Raw genomic sequence first — 22,809 nt, forward strand, 5'->3', positions numbered from 1 at the left:
GGGGAACCAAACCCACAACCGAGGCATGTGCCCCAACTGGCGACCCTTCGCCTTGTTGAATGATGCCCAACTGAGCCACACCGGTCAGGGCTTAGATGTATTTTTTAATGTGGAAGTCCTTCATTTTTCCCACTCCCCCCTGCATATGTTTCTCTTTACTCCGTGTAGGGAATTGGAGGGTGGTGTCCTTCCAGAAATGTTTTCTGTGCATTTGCAGATATACATACATAGCCTCCCCCTTTTTTACTTTATGGAAATAGGATCCCAGCGAGGCTTCATTCTTCCTACCCTTGAGACAACCTTGGTCGTGAAATGGCAATCTGGAGGAAGCCTTTCACTCCGTAGAGGAACAGGTCCAGAGAGTGACAGTGACTTTCCCATTTGAAGCCAGTGGCAAATCTGGGACTAGAACACCAACCCACCAACTTCAGCTAGGTGCTCTAGAAAAATAACGAGATGAGTGAGACCTTAAAGAGCTGATGGCTTAGGGGTGCCTGGCTTCCGTGAAGGGTGCTTTTACAAAAGCTTCATAGACAAGAGAGCCAATTAGTGTCCCACTGAAATCCAGTAAGCTGGGTACGCAACTCTTGCAGATGAACAAGTCAAAGCCCAGAGAGAGCAAGGAACTTTTGTCAGAAGTGCGCACAGTGTGTGGTCAAACCGCTGGAATCTCGGTCACCCATTTCTTTTGTGCGAAGGGGCTAAACAGCAGCTGGGCCCCTGGCAAATACTGCCTAGGCAGCTGCAGACATTAATTAGGATAGGCTCCACCGGCTGAACAGTAAGGTTTGTGGGCAGTCTAAGAGAGCTCAGCTTCTGTTTGTATCAACCTCCTGTCCCAAAGGCGGTTTCTAAGCAGCTGCAGAGAGCATCCTGCCAGTGGGAGTTGACATAGCTGGCTCCCTTTGAGGTGGTAGTGTGAGGAATTTTGTTGACACAAAGGAACACTTCCCTCCAATCGGGGTCAAGTAGAAGAGAAAATTCTTCCTGAAGGTTTCTGGGAAGAAAAGACCCTCCTTGGCCACCTGGACCATGTCTCTAAATCAGCAGTGACTCACTATATAGGAACTCAACCTCCAGCCAGGTCGCTGTTTTCCCTCGCGAGAAGCCAAGGGTTGGGTTGAATGATGTCTGAATCTCGGGGAGACCCTGGGATCACTTGTCACACGCTCACGACGTGCAGGGTCGCGCGGGGACAGAGGGCGATTTCTCTCCTGTCACACGAAACACGCACGTCTCACTTGAACACCTAGTGTGCCCTAGTGCCGAACACCACCATCTCGTCACATGCACACTCGAGTGAGCATCAGAGGGGGTTCCTGCTTCTACTCCCAATCCTGGCACCAGCAAGCGTGAGACGGGCTGGAAGGATTGCACAGCACGGGTCTGCTGAGGACCGAACACCCCCCTCCCCCTGACAGCCCCCACCCCGCCCATCCCCGAGCGGAGGTGTGCCTGGGCTCCTTCCCGCCCCTCCTAACCTCGAAGGCCAGGACCCGGGGCTCACGCCCACCGGCCAAAGCATTACCAGCACGCTGGGCCTCGCGAGGCCCCGCGGGAGGCGAGGTCAGCCCGCCTACCCCAGCTATTGGCTCTGAGAACAAAGGGGCCGCCCCGAGGGCTTCTTCGGTAGGGCCCTGCTGGTCATCTGAGCGGCGCGGCCAATCAGGCGGTGGGGTGGCCCTGGGGATGGCCAGGCCCTCCAGCCAATCAGAAGCGTGCGCCTGTCCCTCCTGCCCGCGTCTGGCGGGGCCCAGGAGCCCAGTGCCCAAGTCTCCCCCGGTGGCAGTTCCCGTTAACCTTAGCCTCAAAGTCAAAGGTATTTATCCCGTCCCCTCCCTCCGAGTCCCTCTGAATCCGGGCGGGGAGGGGCGTGCGGAGGGACGGACCGTGCTGTGGGGCTGCTGCCCAGCCGCTCCTCCCGCGCTGCCTCCACCCAGTCCCGGGCTGGAGGTGGCCTCGGGGTCCCCTGAGTCCCCTGTGCTCCGGCCCGAACTTTCTCCACCCCCACACAGCCCGTGGGGACAAGGGCCCGGGTTGTGCGTGGGAGGGGCTGCAGGCCAGGGCTTGAGAGCAGGAGGGTGCCGGTGAGAGCGGGAGGAACCAGGTGGTAAGCCGGGGCAGTGTCCCGACGGTCTCCCAGGAAGACCGAGCTTCTGGAGGGTAGGAATCCCAGGGCTCGCAGCAGAGTGACACATGGGCGCCTAATAAATCAGCAAATGAGTGTGGATAAGGATGGGGGTGAGAACAATGAGAGGGAAGTACCACAGAAATTGGAAGCGTTCTTGTAGGGCTCTGCTTGAAACCTCCATTCCAGGAAAATGGGTACAGGAGCCAAGATTGCCATTGGGGTAGGGTAGGAGCTGGGGGCTTCTTCCTGGTAAAGGTGGAGGACATAGAGATGAAGCATGCTGCAGCCCTTTGGGACGGAGCCTGTAGTTAGCCTGGAGTTGGGTCTTGGTCAGCCAGAGCCTGTGTTGGGTGTGGTCAAAGCCCCAGAGGGTGGGGTTGGGGACAGAGGGACAGGACACATCCAGGCAGTTCTCTCTGGACCCCTGCGTTCATCGGTAAATGAAGACATCGGAGGGTATCAGTCTCCTTTCAACTCTAAGGTGCTGCGATTCTGTAATCTGTTTTAGACTTACGTTTCTTTTATTTGAATGTTCCTTTATGAAAATGGTCAGCCATGGTTTATAGTACACGGAGCCTTGTGCTGGGTGTTGGGGAGAGAGAAACACTTCCTGTGTTAAGATGTTTATAGTCTTATTGTGGAGACAGACAAATTGCTACTGTGCCGTGTGGTGCCAGGTGGTGGGTGCACAGGTCAACCAGAGATGGGCCCCTCACCAAGCCAGACACACCCAAAGAGTTTCCTGTCGCAATGATCCCTGATCCAGGTTGGACAGGACTATTGCAGAGCTGCACACAGGTGTGTCACCGCATGGCAAGGTCAGAAAGCCGCAGAGTGGGACAGTGGGGCAGTTTGGGGTACAGTGAGGAGAGGTGAGCAGAGCCCAGACTCTAAATGGTCTTGAGAAGAAAGTTCTAGCTGATCTTGAAAGTGTTGAGGACCCACTGAATGAAGTATTTTGAGTGAAATAGAAACATGTCCAAGTTGTGGTTTTAGGAAAATTGCTTTGAGTTTTGGTTGGAGGGGCAAGGTAAGCCTTATAAGGGTCAGAGTGTGCAGGAGAGAAGTGGGAGGCCTGGCCTGAGGCAGGGGCAGTAGGAGGTCTGGAGGTATTGAAAATAGCTCTGGTGTGACTTAGTGACCTCTGCATTGTGGGGTTTGCACGCTAGGGTGGAGAAGGTGACGGGCTGATGAAGACCCATTGTCCCCTCTGAGGAGGCAAGGGAGGTCCAGGGCCAAGTGCAGAGCACGGTGGAGGTGATTTGGCTCACGCACCTGCCCTGGAAAGGGTTAAGCTGAGGAATCCCAGGTTTCCTGGGGCGGAGGGGCCTGAAGGGAAGAGCAGGCTCAGGGTGAGCAGAAGGAGGAGACCTGACGTCCAACTCTTTGAGGCAGAGAATGCTTTGAGGCAGAGAATGTCACCTCGGGGCAGCTTTCCTCATCTGACAAGGAGGAAGCACTTCCTCCTATTCCCAAGCTCCTTTGAATGCAGCAAAGACTAGGAAAGTATTTGTAGATCAAAATGCGACACCAGCTCGGTGTTGGGAGCAGTTGGTTTTGTCCCCGGCCTCCGGATCAGGTAGTGGGGGTCCTAGGCCCCAGCAGGCTCCTGAGGCCTGGACTTGGGGTGCAGGAATGTAGGGGCTGCTCTCTCTTCTAAAGGGAGATGGAAGGGGACAAAGAGTGGGGTGGGGGCGCTGTGGGTGTAGGGGTGCCGCGGGGGCAGGGAGGTGGGGGTGGGTCAGTACCAGAAAAGGTTTGCATGTAAAGCAGGTGGAGGCAGAAGTCCTGGAAGGAGGTGCCACGGCGATGGGCCTGCGGTCCAATCAGGGACCTCCAGGAGGATGACCTGGCTGCCGGTGGACCTGGTTCCCTGGGCAGGCAGGTAGATGCAAACCGAGGTTCCTACAAGGTGGGGAGTGGGGAGGGAAGTGGCTACAGCCGAGAAAGAATTCATTTCGCACCTTGCTACCATTTCTGAGTCTTTTCAGACTGTTCCTCCCATTTGATGTCACTTCTGTACACTGGAACAAGCATTCTTTGCATTTGCAGATGGGGAAACTGAGGCCCAGGGTAGGAAAGCAGCTGGCCCTGGGTCACATGGCTTGCCAGAAGCAAACCTCATTCTGAGCTCTCGGCACCGCCACCCCATCTGGGCCCTTTCTGAGAGCGAGGAGGGTGGAGAGGAGGGAGTTGATCTTGAGGAGCAGAGAGGAAGGTTGGGCAGGACCCCAGGGCCCGGCAACCCTGTGGCAGTTGTGGACCAATGCTGGGTGTGGGATGGAGGCTGGCCTTTAGGTGTGGGGCTGACGCTCACCTGTCCTGGCAGGACTGCTGGGCCTGCTTGTTTGTTGGTGAGCGTGACCCAGGCAGCAGTTGCCCTGACTTCCCAGAATCTTTTAAAGTCACTTGGCAGCTGATTTGCACGGCCTTCTTGGTCCTAAACTCTAGATGACAGGAAGGTGTGAGGTCTCTGGGGCCAGGGACAGAAGACTGATGGCTGGAGAGGGAGCCGATTGTCCAGAGGCCAGCTAGGCAACAGGCCACATGCTGGTGGGCCTGTGTAGGACTGGTCGTGCGGGGGTTGGAGGGAGGCCTGAGGGCTGTGGAATGGGCCTGGGAGACTAGGTTACACTGGTCCCCTCCCCCCACCTACGTCCGTGGTGACTCCTCTGAGCTGAGCCTTTGAGCCTCTGGCCATCAGAAACTTCTAAGGCTTCTAGTCCAGCCACCCTGTCTGGCACCGTTCTCCTTGCCACAGCGTCTCCACTTGGTCGAGCAACCCCATGGGTCCAGAGGAGCCCCCCCCCCCCCCCCTCCCACCANCCCCCCCCCCCCCCCCCCCCCCCCCCGCTCCCACCACACCAGCACAGGGCTGGGGGCGATGAGCTGCCTGGCAGGAGCAGCTCCTTCCCAGCTCCGCAGGTTTGCCATCCGTGAAAGCTGTGTCCTCAACCTCGTCCTCCTGCAAGGCCAGCCCACCTCGGTGGCAGGGTTCAGGGTTACTCTGTGGGTGCTGGGCCTCCGAAGATCTTGATGCTGCTTGAAGAATTGTGGTTTAGGGAGAGTGAGCGGCAGTGGGGGTGTTTGGAGACCTAGAAGGTGTGGGTGTGGCCTGTTCTCAGGCCATGATGATGGGAGGGAAGAGACACAGATTATGGGGTTCAGAAAGGGTAGTGTTTGCACAGGCTGCTCTCCCTGCATGCTCGCATCAACTTGTGGAGCAGGTATTTTCTGTCAGCCTCTCCATCCAGAACCGAGGCCTGGAGGTGGCGTGACTTGCCTAGGATAGGTGGGCTGGAACTCTGGAACTTGAGCTCGACCTCCAAGGGGAGACTGGGCTGAGCAGCCCGCCCTGCGGGGGCTCAGGTTCACGGCAGGGTTCTGGGGAGGGCCTGCTGTTGCCCCCGAGGCTGGACCCCTGCGGGCCTGGCCTGGGGAGGGTCTCTTGTGCCCTGGGCTGGTAGGGCTTTCTGCCCCCGCCCCGGCTTTACCCCAGCACTGGCCTCATGCCACCCCCGTGGTCCTAGCTCAAGTGAGCCAGCAGGTGACTGTCCCCATCACACTACCTGTGACCTCTGCCGGCAGCTTCCTGGCTCACTGTGGGCACCTCATTGCCATTCCCACCTCCCACCTCCCTGAGTGTGTTTCCTGGAGCAGTGGGCTGGTTGGGATGGTCAAGGCCACCTGGGGGCACTTTGTCAGTCTGGGTGTACGTTTCTGTGTCCGCCAAGGTGCTGTGGGGCAGGGTGGGCTCACTGCCCCCGAGGCTCTGTGGGCGGATCCACTTCTGGTCCTGCATGCACACAGTGGTGCAGTGCTCTCCTGTGGGGTCTCTGGGCTTGTGCGTCTCTGGCGCCGGTTCACTTTGCTGCAGTAGCTGTTAGAGGTGCACGCCTGTGGGTGTGTTCGTGTGTGAGGTTGTGTCTCCAGTGTTTCTCCCCTTGTGCCTGCGATTGTGTTTTAGAGGCAGCATCCACTGGCGGGAGCTGAAGTCGGACTCCCTGGTGAAGATCAGTCAGCCTTAGCTCTTCCCCAGGTGTTTATTGTTGGTGAGGAAGCTTGGGGCCGGGGAAGCCCCTCTTCGGGTCTTTAGTTGTTTCATTCATTCATTCATTCATTCACTCACTTATTCAGTCTAAACCAAGCACTTGTGGCATAACAGGGACCAGGCAGGGCAAGGCCTGCCTCCGTGGAGCTTACGGGCTGGCATGAGGCTGCCCAGCGGAACTTGGTGATGGTGGACATGTAGCTTTAGCCCCCTGTGGCTGTTGAGCACCTGAAATGTGACCAGTGTGATCAAGAGTCTGAATTTTTAGTTTTACTTGTATCAGTTCAAATAACCACTTGTGAGTGTAGAAGCCAGACTCCTGAAAGTGGGGGGCCGGGAGTCCCGTTTGGTCCCGGCTCCCTGAGCAAACAGCCGGGCTCTTCACCGAGAGGGCTGTGAGGGGCAAGGTGGGCGATGCTTGCTGCCTGCTTGTTGCACAGCCGCCGCTCTGCACTGGTGGCCCCGCCTGACCCTGTTGGGGTCTGGGCAGGCCAACATCCAGGTGTCAGGGGAGTGTCCCCCTCCCCTCAGTGAGTGAGGTAGGAGAACAGAACCCCCACAGCTGGGGAGCCTCTGAGACACCCCTCAGGTGGCCCATGCAGGTCTGGGCCGCAGTCTGGGGTCTGACCTGTGAGTTCACCTGGTGGATCAGGACAGAGAGGAGAAGTGGGCCTGCTGACAGGGAAGCCGGCACCACCAAGGAGACGGGGCAGAGGGTGGGCCAGCTGGATCTGAGCACGCGGCAGATAGGGCGGGGGAGGGTGGGCGAGGCACCTTGCCCAGGTGGCATACACCGGTCAGTGGTTGAGAGAGCTGTGGTTGAGAAAAAGGTAGTGAAGCATGGCAGCCCCGATGGGGCAGGCGACCGAGGGCCGGAGTGGGGTCGGTGAGATGGGGAGGGGTCCCTGGGGAAGATTTTCTCCTGCTCATGGTTTCCCTGGGTGGGGGGCAGCGTTGTTGGTACAAGTGAGCAGTGGTGGATGGTGGACACCTGGGGCAGCCCTGCGGGGGGCGGGACATCTCATGGCCGAGAGCAGGGCCTGGGAGCTGGGCCTTTGGCTGGGGTGCAGGGAGATGCCGCCCCTCAAAGTGTCAGCTCCTGGTGGAGGGCATGTGGCCAGTCCCCGCTGCTTAGGTGACAAAGGACGTGTGAGGTGCCATCCACTTCTTCCCCACCTGGGGCCTGAGTCTGGGAAGAGAGATGTGCAAGGCGGTGGAGAAGGTCCAGGGGCCAGGCTTGGGAGGGAGACCTGGACTCGGCCCCGCACTGTGGCCTTTCTCCTCAGCCCAGCTGCTCTCCACCCCCTTCCCGCCCCCGAGTTTCTGCTAAGACCAAAGCCCCTTTGTCTCTTTCCCCTGCCCCAGACCTCCCCACCTGCCATGGGCCACAGTCCCTGCTTTGTGTGGTCTGGCAGTCGTCACAACAGCTGCCTCAGCGACAGCCTTCTGGGCCAGGGGGCTCTCATCCCCAGGGCACTCTGACCCTGAGTGGGGAGGGTTGGCCGGGGGCCAGGGGCTGCGAAGAGGGTGGTGACCAGGGCCCTGTCCTAAGACCTGCTCTGCATGGAGCTTGCAGGGTGGGCAGGGAAAGGTCATTGGCGAGTAGGGTCAGGCGGCCTTCAGAGGCTCAGTCTGGGCAATACGGGGGGTGGCAGATCGGCCCCTGTGGCCTCCTGTACCCTGGCTGGGGTGCAGTGCTGGGCGGCCTGCTGGCTGGGTCCCTGGGCATCTCAGTTCAGCCGAGTGGTGCACCAGGTGGGGTGAGGCTGGCGGGTGGCAGATGTGAAAGATGGGAAAGGCACGGCTCCGGGTGGGTGTAGCTGGTGGCCTGGCTGGCCTGGAAAGGTGCATCTGCGAGGAGGGACTTCCCTGGGTTTGGCTGTCTTTGGGTTTGTGTGCAGGACACTGGCTGGCCTGTTTTCCAGACGTCCCACCTGAGCACACAGGTGGAGGGGGCCCCCAGGATGTGGCCCGTCTGCCCCCCATTCCTGTCCCCTGACCCCTGCCCTCTCATTCTTAGTTCTTCCTCGGGGACACATGAGGGTCCCCTTCCTTCAGTGTCCACTTCTGTCTTAGACCATGAGCCCTTGTGAGCCCATGTGTGATGCGACGATGTGGGAGGGGCTGCCCTGGTCGTTCCTTGTGAATTGCTCACTCAGAATTAAAGCCTTTCTGCCACCTGAGGCGATTTTTAGGTGCTAACACCTTTTGGAAGACAGAGTGGGTCAAGGGGGACTGACTTGATGAGTTGCAGGGGCCCCTTGACGAGGTCCCCTGCAGAGATCTGGGGCAGGACACCCCAGGCAGAGGGGCAGCCAGTGCAGAGTCCAGGCGCCCCAGCTGCACGGCCTGTCCCTGGTCCTGCTCCAGGCAGGCAGTGAGCCTATCAAGGCTGGGCTGGCAGCGTGAGCGCTAAGGAACATGGTGAGCCCTGCAGGCTTGCAGCTCCCTGGGCTTGTGTGGAGAGCTCTCTTGGGGGGGGCGGGCGTTGGAGCCTTGACACAGACAGGGACTTGGGGGGGCGTGGCTTTGTAGGGACAGTCCTGCCTTCTGGGTGTCCGCAGGCCTGTGAGACCACTGACTCCTTGGAGTTTCTCCTGCGCAGCGCCCCCCATGTCCTGGCCTGCAGGTGCTCAGAGCCTGGCTGGGCTCTGGGAGCCAGAGTCCCGGGACCTTGCCTCGACTCACCACTAAGCCTCCGACAGGACCTGCCCGAGGGTCTGTGTGACCTCAGGTTCCTCTTTGGAAAGTGGGGATCAGGCCGTTGGACCTGCCTAGCAGGCATGTGCTAGATGTAAAAATTCCTGCACGTTTCAGTGGAGGTCGCAGGTGTGGAAGCTCTTGACAGAGGAGGAACAGGCTCTGGGAGGGCCAGGAGGCCTTTCTGTCCCCGCCCCACAGGCCAAAACTGTTTCCTTTGTCCCCATCTAACCTGCAGACGGAGCTGGGGTGCCGTGCTGATGCCGAGGGGCCTCTGGGATGGAGAGCGGCCTGGCCGGTGCCAGTGCAGGTGAGAGCAGCTGGAAGGACACGAGCCCCCGCAGCCCCTCCCCAGGCCTGCCTTCTGTGTGCCTCCGAAGCCCAGCGTGAGTCGCTGCCCTCACCAGTAGCTGAGAGTGTGCTGACTAGCAGGACCCTGAAGGGTCATGTGGAAGAACAGGGCAAAGACAGGTGGTGGGAGCTAGGAAAACGGCAAAGGGCAGCAAGGGAACACACACATTCACACGCACACACGTGTGCGCACGCACCCTGAGGTGGAAAGCGAAGTGTTTGCTAAGTCGTTCATGGTGGTTGTGCTGGCCAAACACTGAGCCAGCACTTTGGGCTGGACAGGGGTTAGAACAAGCCAGGGGCCCGGGGGCCACACAGGGGTCACGGCCAGGACCCGTGGGTCCACTTAGAGCCTGTCTCGAGGAAGCACAGCCGTCTCAGGTCTGGTTCTCTCAGGCGGGTGCTGCTGCGAGTGGGAGGCGTCCCCTGCGGTCACTGCATCTGAGGAGGAGCAGCCCTCTGGCACTGCCTCTGTCACAGCCCAGTGGGTGTGGCTGCCCTGTCACCCTGGGTGGCGGAGCCAGCTGCAGAGCGGTGCCGGCCTAGGAGAGGGCGCAGGGTCCTTCCTTGGGATCCCTGCCTCCCAGCACTTGGCACAGCGACTTCATCAGGTCCCTTTACGTCCCCTCTTCTCCCGGGGAGTCATTGCCCATGTGCCCCAGAGCCCCTCCCTCTACAGTCATCACTGCCTCGGATCTGAGATGGAGACCAACATGGGGGCCAGGGCGAAGAGGAAGCGAGGCAGCCGGCTCAGAGGGGCGGCGTGCTGTGTGGGCTTCCAGTCTGTCTGTCCCTCACCCATGGCCCGCAGGCTGTCGCTGTGACTGCTGAGAGAGAGTGTGTGTGTGTGTGTGTGTGTGAGAGAGAGAGAGAGAGAGATGCTGATGTTACCATAATTACAGTAAAACCCGGGACAGCCAGTTCCAGCCGTTGTAGCAGAAGGAGCCTTTGTCCCAGGCAAACTCACGAGCGAAACCCTAATTCGTAGGTGAGAGGCGAGTCTGCCAGGGCCCCTCTCCCCTCTGTAGCACTTCCAGGCTGCCTGCTGGTCTCAGGGGAGGGTGGCAGACACCAGCCTGGACCCTGGAGGCACCAAGGGAGGCACCTAGGGGCTGGGACACCCTGGGGCTGCAGCTGCATCTCCTGCTACCCACTGGCCGGGCCTGGGCATGGCTCTTTCTGGATGGTCACAGTTTTGAGATCTCTGAGAGCTTACCTCTATTAAGCACCTTTTCCCTTTTTTGTTAATGTTACATTTTTTATAAATTGTGGTGAAGCACAGGGCATGACATGTACCATTTAAACCCCCATTAAGGGTACAGTTTAGCAGCATTAGGCTCATTCACACTGTTGTGCCATCATCACCACGGCCTGTGCAGAACTTTTTTTTTATCATCCTAGACACTTGGGCCTCGGTGAGCAATGGCTCCCTATTTAAAACTTTGCTTTTTTATCCGTACTGTGTAGAATGGCTTTAAAGCGATGCTCTCTCTGACAATGCAGGGGCAGGCAGTGCCTTTGTTTCCTGGTCCCGCTGCAGGCAGCTCAGGCCTGATTCCAAGGGAAGGTGTCCCGTGAAAGTCCCTACCCACGCACCTAACGGGGCCCACACACACGGTCTCCAGGCTCCAGGGCCTCCTCACACAGCCCAGCCACGTTGGGCCACCTTCCCCAGGTGTCACGTAGTTGGAGTCACACAGGACGTGGGCTTTCCAGGTCAGCTTCTTTCACCTGGTGAAATGCATTGACGTTTCCTCCATGACTTTTCATGGCTTTGATAGTTCATTTCATTTTAGTGCTGAGTAAATATTCCCTTGTCAAGATTTATTTATTTTTAGAGAGAGGGGAAAGGAGGGAGAAAGAGAGGGAGAGAAACATTGATGTGAGAGAAACTTCAATCTGTTGCCTCTGTACACAGCACCTACCAGGGACCAGGCATGTGCCCTGAATGGGAATCGAACCGGCGACGTTGCACTTTGTGGGATGACACTCCAACCCACTGAGCCACACTGGTCAGGGCTGTACTATAGTTTATTTATCCACTCACCTGCTGAGGGATATCTTGGTTTCTTTTAAGTTTTTTTTTAAAGGTTTTATTTATTTATTTCTAGAGAGAGGGGAAGTGAGGGAGAAAGAGAGGGAGAGAAACATCAATGTGTGGTTGCCTCTCACACGCCCCCCACTGGGGAGCTGGCCCGCAACCCAGGCATGTGCCCTGACTGGGAATCAAACCAGTGACCCTTTGGTTCGCAGCCCACACTCAATCCACTGAGCTACACCAGCCAGGGCTCTTCTAAGTTTGAACAACTAAAATAAAGCTGCTATGAATAGCCATCTGCAGTTTCTTTGTGTGGACATAAATTTTAAACTACTTTGGGGTAGATACTAAGGAACATGACGACACTGGGTCATGCAGTTAGAGTGTGTTTAGTTTTGTGAGAAACCGTGACCTGTTGGTTCCAAAGGGGCCGCCCCATTTCACGTGCCCGCCAGCCGTCAGTGCGAGTCCCTGTGTCCCGTCCTCGCCAGCATGCGGTGGGGACCGGGTTTCGGAGTTCAGGCATTCTGATAGATGTGTGGTGCTAACATTGTAGCTTTTAATGTTGTACAAGCCACAATCTCCCTTTCTCATTTTTAGAATTTTCTGGGTGACTTAGGCAGATTGTAAATTTTATGATTTATTTAGGATCACAGAGTTTAGACATGGTTTTGGAGTGAAGGGCTTCTTGTCACCTAGAAATATCTGTCTTTTCACTGACATGCTCTTAATCCCTCCAATAAAGCCATTCCCAGTTATTTTATAGCTTCACTGCCATTTTTAAAAATTTATGATTGATTACATGTTTTTGTATCTGACTGTCCTGCCAAAACTCTTATTTCTGACACGTTGTCCATAGATTTCCGTGCACATTCTAGGTGAATCACGATCAGCCAATGATCGTTTTCCTCCCTAACATTCATCCATTTTTCTTTTTCCCCTTACACTTCGGCTGGTCCCTCAAGGGCCGTGCCAAAGAGTGGCGGTGGCCTTCTCTCTTGTTCCCGACTCGAATGGGTGTGTAAGCTCTGCCTTCGGTCATGACATTGCCGCAGTTTCTAGAACAGCGTCATTGTCAGCCCGAGAGCAGTTCCGTGTGTGCCTGGTCTGTGGAGAGCCTGCCTCCCTCCTCCCTCCTCGTCTTCCTCCTCTCCCTCCAGAGGTGCCGTTGAAGTTTGCTGTATGACTTTTTTGCACCTGTCGAGGTAGCACAAGCTTTTCCACCTTTTGACACCTAATGTCCTGAGTTACATGGAGCCAACTCTGCTTCCCGGGGAAGATGCCGGCAAGGTCACGGCACGCTGTTCTTTGGACGCTGCTGGACCTGCTTGGCTGATGATTTGTGTTCGTTCTTTGTGTCCACTTTCAAAGAGCGATAACCTTGTAATTTCCCGCCTACTCCACCTTGTCTCATTGGGGCACTGGATCCTGCTAGCTTGTAGGCCCCCTCCCGTCCTGCCCTCCTCGTCATGGTCACGGTTTATGTAAGCTGGGGACAGTCCCGCCCCTGGGCTGTCGTGGAAGCTGTTCATACAGTTGAGCAGCCTGTTGCCCATTTGCAAGGGAGAACTTCAGCCTCCTCTTCAGTTTCTTCAGTTTATATAGACTTGTTTGCTACCTATGCTGGAGTCAGTTTTGTTCATTGATATTCTCAACACCATCTACTTTGTGTAGATTTTTCAAATTGATATGACAATGTTTTAGGATTTTCAGAGTCCTTTATTCCTATTTTCTGATCTCTGCTGTCTTCTTTCTTAGTTCCTTCCTCCTACTCCCTTGGGCTTATTTTCTTGTCATTTCAGTATTGGAACCTGTTGTTTAGAGCTTCTCTCTCTTTGTCCACAACTGTTTCATTTTACCTACTTTTTATTGAATATAAACTTTTTCGGATGTGGAGCACATAGGTGGCGAGCCCTGTAAACCCTTATGACATGAACAGGCCCCTGTAACCGGCCCAGATCGAGAAAGGGACCGTTGCCAGAACCCGGAAGTCCCCCCACCACCCCCTTCCAATCACAGTGCCCTCTGGAAGGGCCCACGACCCTGGCACCTGCCCTGTCCATGAGTTCTGCCAGCTGTTGAACTTGGTATAAAAGGACTCACTTAGTGTGTATTTCGTGTCTGCAGCAGACCTGTCCCATCAGGCCGATGTCCATGAGCCAGTGGACAGAGCGCCCCTGCAGACCGGAGCAGCCTGCGTGCAGGGTGCCAGGGAGTAAGGGGACTAGGTTTAGTACAAGCATGAGGCGGCACCTGTTCAGGGTCATGAGACCTTTCCGGCCGACTTTCTCATTCTTGGTTTTGTTGAAGAAAAGTGAGGTCACCAAACTTCCAGGGACCAAGCAGGCGAGGTGCTCGCGTGCTGTAGCCGCCGCCCCGGGGAGGGCCCAGCATGGATGTGGGCCTGGGCCACCCAGCCACGGAGGAACTGGGCATAGGCTCACTTTAGTGTGGAGGGTCCTCAGAAAAAGCACAAGACGTTTGAACGTGGCCATGTCCTGCTCTCGGGTGGAAAGACCGCACCGGGCCTCAGGCAGAGCAGGGCCAACCGGCTGTCCCTGGCAGCAGCTTGGCTTCGCTTCCCTTGCCTGCGCTTTCCTACTTCTGCCCTCCAGACCCCAGCCTGCCCCTGTCCTACTCTCCCTCCTTCCCACCCACTTCCTCTCCTCCCTAGGCTTATTTTCTGCTGTGCTCTGCCGTCCTGGTGAGTCATTCCCCCCACCTCTGTGAGCAGTGACTGACTCCCTGTCCTCTCTCCCTTTGTCTGGCAGCAGGAGGGCTGGTGGTGAAGATCAAGCAAGAGAAGCAGGAGAGGCTGCTGCAGACCCTGGCGCCACCGGCCGCGCCTTCCAAGAAGGATAAGGAGAACATTTTCCAGCGGCCCCTGGGCCTCCGGCCATGCCAGACCATGGGGAAGACCCGGTCCTTGGTGGGACAGGAGGAGACTGGGGGTCCCAGGTGGACCCCTGCCACTGAGCAGGACGTGGGGTTGGCTGCCCGCATTCCAGGGGCAGCCCCCGGCCCCCTGAGCCCTGCTTTTTCTGCTGGCGAGGGTCACTTCGTGTGTCTGGACTGTGGGAAGAGGTTCAGCTGGTGGTCATCCCTGAAGATCCACCGGCGCACGCACACCGGGGAGAAGCCGTACCCATGCGGCAAGTGTGGCAAGAGCTTCAGCCAGAAGCCCAACCTGGCGCGCCACCAGCAGCAGCACTTGGGCCAGCGGCCCTTCTGCTGCCCAGAGTGCGCTCGGCGCTTCAGCCAGAAGCAGCACCTGCTCAAGCACCAGAAGACCCACTCCCGGCCCACCACCTACTCGTGCCCGGAGTGCGAGCGCTGCTTCCGCCACCAGGTGGGCCTCCGCATCCACCAGCGCACTCATGCCCGGGACCGCCAGGGCGCCCGCGCTAGGCTCTCCGAGCTGCTCCAGGGCGCTGCGGCCCACCGAGGCTGTTGCCTGCACCCCGGGACGCCAAGGGGGCGTCCAGAGTGGGCGTGGCTGGGGCTCTGCCAGGGCTGGTGGCGCCAGGTGAGGCCCCAGACCGACGTCCCCGCAGCCACCCGGGCTGCCGGGCAGGGCGAGCAGCGCCAGTTCATCTGCAGCGAATGTGGTAAGAGCTTCACGTGGTGGTCGTCGCTGAACATCCACCGGCGCATCCACACCGGCGAGCGGCCCTACCCGTGCCCCGAGTGCGGCCGCCGCTTCAGTCAGAAGCCCAACCTGACGCGGCACCTTCGCAACCACACGGGCGAGCGGCCGCACCCCTGCCTGCACTGTGGCCGCAGCTTCCGCCAGAAGCAACACCTGCTCAAGCACCAGCGCACGCATCTGCCCGGCGCCCAGGCTGCTCGCTGCCCCAGCTGCGGCCAGACCTGCTCCAGCCGCGCGGCGCTGCGGGCCCACCAGCGTGTGCACGAGGGTACCACCACTGCCCGGATGCTGTACCCTGGGCCTACGGTGCTGGGTGACGAGCCACAGACCCAGGTTGTCCCAGGCCGATCGACACCACCGTGCAGCGCTCCAGCGGCCCGGGGATCCGGGGACGTGCGGTGGGGCGGCATGCGGGCAGACCCGCCCGGGACCGGGGAGCAGCGCCCATTCATCTGCAGCGAGTGTGGCAAGAGCTTTTCATGGTGGTCAGCACTCACCATCCACCAGCGCATCCACACGGGCGAGCGGCCCTACCCGTGCCCAGAGTGCGGCCGCTGCTTCAGCCAGAAGCCCAACCTGACGCGGCACCGGCGCAATCATACAGGCGAGCGGCCCTACCTATGTGCTGCCTGTGGCCGAGGCTTCAGCCAGAAGCAGCACCTGCTCAAGCACCAGCGCGTGCACCGAGGGACCCTGGCACCCACTCCCAGCGTCAAAGAGGAGGAGCTTTAGTGCACCTGGACCCAAGGGGACCCGCGAGGGGTGTGAGCAGGGGTACCAGTGGGGAGTGGCCAGAATGGTGGCTTTCACAACCCCAGGGAGTGTGACCCTATGGAAAGGCTCCGAGGGCCTGATAGCAGAATTCCAGAAGCATCCCAAAGGGGGTCTGCAAAAGGTCCGGTAGGCCAAGGGAGCGTTGAGATCAGACATCCCTCACCCTGGAGCCTGATGTGGGTGGAGGGCCAGCTTGACACCTCCTAGGTGGGACCCCAGCCCCTGGGCCCTGGGTGCAGGCCTGCTGGGGACTCTGGGAGAGGCTTCCCCGTGTGACACCGCCCGGGGTCTGAACTGCCAGCTCTAACACCAGCCTGTCATACTTGGCATGGCTCGGGGGCCGTCCTGGTGCTGGAACCTCAACAGACTTGTGATACAAGGGTCAAAGCTGGCAGCTGTGGCTGGGTAGGGGCAGGTGTGCCCCCAGTGCCTCGGCAGTGCCTGGCCATTCAGCACAGAGCTTTGGCAGGAGTGAGTGGTTCTCTGGTTCTCAACCCTGAGTGCCCCGCTGTGCTGTGGCCGTATCCCTTGGACTAGTGTGTGTGATGGTCAGGGTCTGGGCCACAAAGTGGGTGGTCTCAGCTGAGGTTCGGTGGCCTGGGGAGGGGCCTGCAGCTGGGAAGAGCTGGTGTGCAGTTCCGCCCTGTGGGCTGGGGCATGCCAGATGGCTGGCTGGCATCAGTGGCTGTGTTGCAGAGGGAAAAATGAAGGATGGATGGTCTTGTGTGGTCTCCTTGTCTTTTTTTATGCTTCCTTTCCTGAACTCCTGGTCTGGCAGGGCTCTGAGGGGTCCGTTTGCCCAGGACCAGAATCGGGAGTGTTGGCCGGGAACTCAGCAGCTCCCGTGCCTAGTGCTTTTTCCCTTCTTCCTGCAGTGTGATCACTTCCCACACACCCCTCCACCTGTCGCTCCTCAGGCATTTCCAAAGCAGGGGCGGCTGGAGCCCTGGTGCTGACAGAAGAACCCAGGGCTGCAGCGTCTTCCCTCAGGAGGGGAGGGAACTGTAGAGAAGGGTGGGAGTTGGGGTGCCAGGGTTGGGTGGGTGGGAGTAAAAGGGGAGTACCTCGAAGATTCTGTGGGAGGATGAACTGTGTCTGCCTGCCTCGGGCTTTTGGGGCAGCGGGTGGGAGGGGCTGTGACTCCAGAGACGAGCCTCCTCCAGGAGCGGCTGCGTTCACCCTGGCTCTGCCCGCCCTGTCCAGGGTCTGTGCAGCCCCTTTCAGCCGGCGGGAGCTCCAACTGCAGCATCACAGAAAGATGCGTGGAGACGATAATTAGGCGAGCCTGGGTAGTATGGCACTGGTAAGAGATTAGCATTCAGCTAGGGCTCCGACTTGTGGTCATGTCTTGGGTCACACACACACCATGTGTGCGACACCTTATAGCTGGGGAGGGTGTGCCCATCAGAGAGGTCAGCTCTCAGGACCAGCCGGAAGCTAAATCAGAAAGGTTTTCCTAGGCCCCCTCTCTGACCCTCACGGGCTCTAGAAGCTCCTCCCTCTCTGCCATGCCTGCCTGGCCCCTCCCCCTACCACCTCCGCTGCTCAGCTGCTCAGAGAGGCCAAGGGCCTCATCAAAACCTGCTTTAACCTAGCCCTGGCTGGTGTAGCTCAGTGGATTGAGCACAGGCCTGTGAACCTAGAGGATCGTGGTTCAGTTCCTAGTCAAGGCACATGCCTGGGTTGCAGGCTGGTTCCCTGCAGGCCAACTCCCAGCAGGGGACGCACGAAAGGCAACCATACATTGATGTTTCTCTCCCTCTCTCATTCCCCTCTAAAGATACATAAATAAATAAAATCTTAAGAAAAAATTATTGTAAAAAAAACCTACTTTAACCTTGGCAAAGGCTCAAGAGTCATTTGCTGCTGCTTTGCTGACTTGAACGAGCCCACCTCCTCCAGGAAGGCATCCTGGAGTACCATGCCTCTAGAGAGCCACAGTCTGCAAGAATGGACCCGCAGAAACACTGGAGCCCGTGGAGTCGGGTGCCTGAGGGGCTGGGCAGGCGGATCCTGCAGAAACAGGCTGGGGAGTTTCTGTGCCATAGCTGGTGTCATCTTCCGTTTGTGGCCTGCATTCAGCCATCATGTCATGTCAAACAGGCCTGCTGGTAGGACTCAGGGTTAATGAGGCCTAATTGCAGCCTTTCCCTCTAAGCAGAGTCGAGAATGGCCATTCCCTGACCCCAGGTGACCGATCCTTTTGCAAATGGTGCTTTGGGTCACAGTGAGGACACAGCCACATCCATCAGGATGAAGCATTACTGAGGTGCATGCCCCCACTGACCAGGTTAGGGGAGCAAGTCCGACAGTGCCTGTCACACACCAGGCTTGGTTTGTGGTTCACTGCCACGTGACATGGCACTGAACCACAAACCAAGCCTGGTGTGTGACAGGCACTGTCGGACTTCTGGGACGCTGTGAAGAGTGAGCCCCTGGAGTAGTCGGCTGGGACAGTCGGCCGGGGCGGCTGACTCAAATCACACGGTCTGGAGGCTGGGAAGTCGCAGACAAGGTGCCGGCAGATTTGGGTCCTGGTGAGGGCTTGTTCTGCCTTGAAAATGACCACCTTTTCTGTGTCCTTACATGGAGGTGGGGTGCGGGAGAGAGCTCCGGGCCACAGTGCTCTGGTCTCTCTCCTCCTTACAGCGACGCTGAGCTCATCGGGAGCAGCCCACACTCACAGCTTCATGCATACCTAACTGCCTCGCCAAGGCCCCACCGCCAAATGGCCATCACGTTAGGGGGCAGGGCTTCAAAATATGGATTTTGGTGGCCTGCAATTCCATCTCTTCCCGGCAGGAGCTCGCAGACCCTCACCAAAAATTGCTTGAATACACACACGCCTTGGAATAACCAGTACGGTCAGGTCCTGAACAAGTGGGCCCGGTCCTGGCCCTCTCGGCGAGGCTGGCATGTTCATCTCCTTTAGCCCCCCTGCAGGGCAGCGAGCTCAGTGGCAGTGATACAGGAGAGGGGGATGGGGATGGCGGCACTCGTTCACCAGGCCATGTTGCCAGTGGACTGGCGGGTCCTAGCCTCCTGTTAGCCTCTGCCTCATCTACTATCCCGATCACAGGCTCTTCCAAGGGAGCCCTGGCCTCGTCAACTTCCATTTCCATTGCCTTTCACTTTAAAATAATGAAACTAGGTCACAGAATATTCAGGAAGAGGCACATTGTTAAATCAAAGACAAGAAGTTCAGACCTATCCTGGTGGTTCATAATTCAAAATGCTCAGGAGCACGCTGAGATTAGAGGTGGCCGAGGGGAACAGATGCTGTCATGAGTAAAGACATAAAAATCTGAAGGACCTATATCCTGTCTGTGGCCGGGTAGGTGCGGGTCTACCGGGGAGCCTTGTGTTCAGTGTTAAGGGCAGGCTGGGAGCCGAACAAATGACTTAGGTCCTCGGGGAAATGGCTGTGCTCTAGCAAACACCGTGAACTTCAAGTCAGCCCCCTTGGGAGGGATTGGTTCGCCACCACCCAGCCCCAGAGAGAGAGGGCTTAGAGGCCCAGGCGAGGGGATGCTGCCCAGCACCACAGGGAACCCTGAACCTGGAGGGAGTGGGACCAGTAGGGACTTGGCCTTGAGTGCCTGCCTGCGCTGAGTGAGGGATGCCGCTGAGACTTTATCTTTCTTAAGTAGTCGGGTTTGGTCAGGAAACATCCTTGACCTTCTGTCATGAGGAGCGGCACTGGGGCTGAAAATAGTGTGCTCTCCCATACCACTGGTCATGGACCATCGAGCAGCAGAGAGGGGAACGGATGGTGTCCGGTAGCTTGTGCCCTGGGGTGAGAGAGAAAGGTGTCTCCTAGGTCACTCAGGTCGCAGGGGGAGGTGCTAGACCCGCTGGTCCAGCAGAACTTTCTGCCACCACGGAAGTGTCTTCTGTGTGCTGTCCAATATGTGTGCCGGGCGTCATCTCTGGTCAGGGCACATACAAGAACAAAGCAGTGAATAAATAAATAAGTGGAACAACACATTGACGTTTCTCTCTCTCTTTCTAAAAACAATAAACAATTATTTTAAAAGTGGCTAATTAGCTGAAGAACTGAATTTTAAATTTTATTTGTGCTGAATTAATTTAAATTCAAAACAGCCTCATATGGCGATTGGACAGTATAGGCCTAGGAATTTCGCTCCTGCTGAGAAGTAGCAGAAAGGTCGTCTCTCCCTGCCCCCTCGCTCCCCCTCCCCCAAATGTAGAAAGAGCTTTCTTTTGTCAGTGGGAATGGTGGATGAAGTCAGGTAGTTCTGGGGCTGGATTCTGGCTTTGTCATTGAAGCTGTGAGACTCAGGCAAGTAACCTACTTAAAGTGCGTCCTACAGCGCCTGGCACAGAGCAGGAACTCAATACGTGGTGGCTGTTGTCATTATGGTGATGACATCATTGTCACCATTGCTGCCTGCACAGCATTGGCAGAAGTGGGAGTTGTACTGTGGACAGAATAGGAAAGGGGTTCCCCAAACAGACTCAGTCCCTGGAGGGGACACACCATTCCCCACCCCTAGGGGTCAGTAGGTCTGCTGCAAGCTGAAAGGCTGGGCTGAACTGATGCCATAGGTCATGTCTGGGGTTTTAGTTGGGAGGAAAGAGAACTTCGGAGCTGATGCGACCTCACACTCGGGGCCCCACACCTGTCCCTGGGTCTCTGCAGGTTTTCCAGCCTGACGCTATGTCTGGGGTGCAGTTCTGCCCGCTGCTCCTCATTCCTTCCACGCATCAGCACCCTGGCCTGCTGCCGCAGCTCTTGGGGTCACTTGCAGACGTGTGTGCGTATGCTCACTCAGCAGACGTGGACCGAGGGTCTAGATATGCTGGGCATTTGGGATCCAGAGATGCTGAAAACACAGCCCATGCTCTTTGAAGCTCACAGCCTGGTGGGAAAACAAAAGTGCACTGGATCCCAATCTCAAGTTGGCACAAGGAGAGGGATGTTAGTGATCAGGTCCAATCCGGGCAGCTGGGAGTGGCTGTCCGGTGGGGCACTCAGGGTGGTGGCTGTTCCTCTGGTACGCCCCCACATTTGGGGCGGGGGGATACAGTGCAGGGTCCCTCTGCCCACCAGGGGTCTTCGGGCCATCTGTTCTCTGGGCCCTGTGGTGATGAGCAGCTCAGGCCTTTGTTAGGGATCCCCAGTCCTGCTGGTCCACAAACCTTTCGGAGCAGTGGTGACCGCCACCCTGGCCACTGGCCCTGCCTGTAGGAAGAAGCATGGGTGCGTTTCCACCACGTTCCCACGTGGCCATTCTATTGTGCTCAGCAATGCACAGGAGAAGGGCCTGTGTATGACCCACAGACACGGAGTGGAAACACTGGGGCAGAGAAGGGAGGCCTCCTGGAGCCCTTGGCCGCGCCTGGCTTTCCCACTGGGGTGGGGATGAGTTTCAGGTGGGCTTGTCAGCCTGCCCTGCCCCCGCCCAGCTGTGTGCCTTTCCTTTCTATTTTGGCACAGCTCATCTAGAAAATGCTCCTAAAAATATGGGCGACATTCTCAGGTATATTATTGATTTTGCTTTTGAACACCTGGTCATTTATAAGTGTCCCCATTTAGCCTGCAGCAGAGATGACTGCTGGCCACTCTAGCCGATGACAGGTCTTCCAACACGACCTGGAGCTGGGAGGCTGGCTGTCCCGTGAGCAGAGCTCCAGCACCCGGGCACAGGGTGGCTGTGGGGTGTCACCTGTGGTTAGGGGTCGTGCTGTCGATGTCATGGAAACTCTACCCTTGGCCCTGGGCACCATCCCTCCTGCTGGACTCAGTTCTTGGGCTCCTGGAATTCCCTCTGTTGCCTCTATTTGAAATTCTAGTCTCCTTGGGGCATCTGACTCATGAAATCCCACATGCCTCAGTCAGGGGCCTCTGGAGCAGTGTGGACAGGGGGCTCCAGTCTTCAAGAGGCTGAGGGTGACCAGGGTGGACCTTCTGGGAGAGGCAGTCCATGGGGCAACCTGTGAATGCTGACCTTCTGGTCTGGGATGGGGAGTAGGGTGTGGTTTTCTGCCCGGTTGACCCTGACTTTCAGCTCTCAGGCTCTCAGGGGTGGTGGTGGGGACCTCGTGAGGTTGGGAGAATGTCCCCTGGACAGCCACATCCCCGTCTGCTGTTGGGAACCCTGCCCTGCGGAATCTCAACTGCCTGGGCCCCTCGGAACCCCAACTGCTCCCGGACCTGGCAGCTACGGAGGGGCCACGGAGCAGAAGGCTAGTCCCTCTAGCGCCTTTGGCTTTAAACCATCTCTTCCCTATCGGGGCTCCGTTTCTTTATCACGACATGCAGATCCTGAGGCATTTTCTCACTTGGGACAAGATCATCACTTCCGATCTCGGGTGTCACACCAGGTTTCTGTTTTGGGGTCTCAGTACCATTGTGGTTGGGGACAGTTTGCTGGGGCAGGGGGTGGGCCTGACTTCCTGGCTGGGCTTTCTGCCACTCAGGCAGCTGGGTCCCGGCCGTGGGGAAGCCATTCGGTGCCTTCGTTTGGTTTTATTTTCCCATCTATGAAATGGGAAAATAACACCTGTATAACCTAGACGGCACACGGTGTTGGGAAGCTCCCACGGGAGAACAGCCCGGGAAGGGCTTTGTAAAAAAGACAAGGGGTGTATAGGTAAGGCGCCCCACTTAACGACAGTTGGGAACCGGAATTCAGCTGGGCCCTACCCACACCAGCTGCCACCCCTGGGTGTTAGGCCGGGTCTTGTATGAGTTATCCCTGGGCCCACTTTTGAGGAGGAGGGGACAATAGGGTGTGATTTCTTTCGACCTGGCACACAGGTGGTAGGCTTTGGCAAAGCTGCCGGCTACCCGCCCCCCACCCCCCCCCACCCCCGCCCGTGCCCCAAAGGCTGTCTTCACCCCCTTCACTCTCCTGCAAGGGAAGGCTTCTATTTCCAACCTCCAGACTCCTTTCCTAGGCGCTGGGGCAGTTGGTGGGCCCATCTAGGGGAGCTCCGCCTCAGGACGAGGTGCTGCCTGCTGAACTGGGGCCTTAGGAATCCTGAGATGGGAATGGCTGGGGCACGGGGGCTGGGGAACTTGGGGTGACATTCCCGGAACCAGCCCCGACCTGGCTCCCTCTCCTGGGCGGCGGGCGCAGGGCTCGAAG

The 22,809-nt window shown here is 57.7% G+C and overlaps 1 protein-coding gene across 6 annotated transcripts; it reads left to right on the forward strand.

The window, feature by feature from the left end:
- The first annotated feature begins 1,711 nt into the window (after positions 1-1,711).
- ZNF775 (zinc finger protein 775) lies at positions 1,712-16,416 on the forward strand. 6 transcript variants are annotated; one of them, XM_037035558.1, is made up of 3 exons: positions 1,712-1,819; positions 9,121-9,192; positions 14,043-16,416. In XM_037035558.1, exons 2-3 carry the CDS (start codon positions 9,162-9,164, stop codon positions 15,650-15,652), a joined length of 1,641 nt encoding a protein of 546 aa, XP_036891453.1. In that variant the 5' UTR covers positions 1,712-1,819; positions 9,121-9,161; the 3' UTR covers positions 15,653-16,416. The 6 variants fall into 6 exon arrangements, with proteins under 6 accessions (XP_036891453.1, XP_036891456.1, XP_036891455.1 ...); XM_037035561.1 differs by having other exon boundaries at positions 14,046-16,416; XM_037035560.1 differs by lacking the exon at positions 1,712-1,819 and adding an exon at positions 1,896-2,612.
- Positions 16,417-22,809: the final 6,393 nt, after the last annotated feature.

Source organism: Sturnira hondurensis, unplaced genomic scaffold (assembly GCF_014824575.4).
Source record: "Sturnira hondurensis isolate 20B ecotype Veracruz unplaced genomic scaffold, ASM1482457v3 Scaffold0022464, whole genome shotgun sequence".
Taxonomy (NCBI): Eukaryota; Metazoa; Chordata; class Mammalia; order Chiroptera; family Phyllostomidae; genus Sturnira; species Sturnira hondurensis.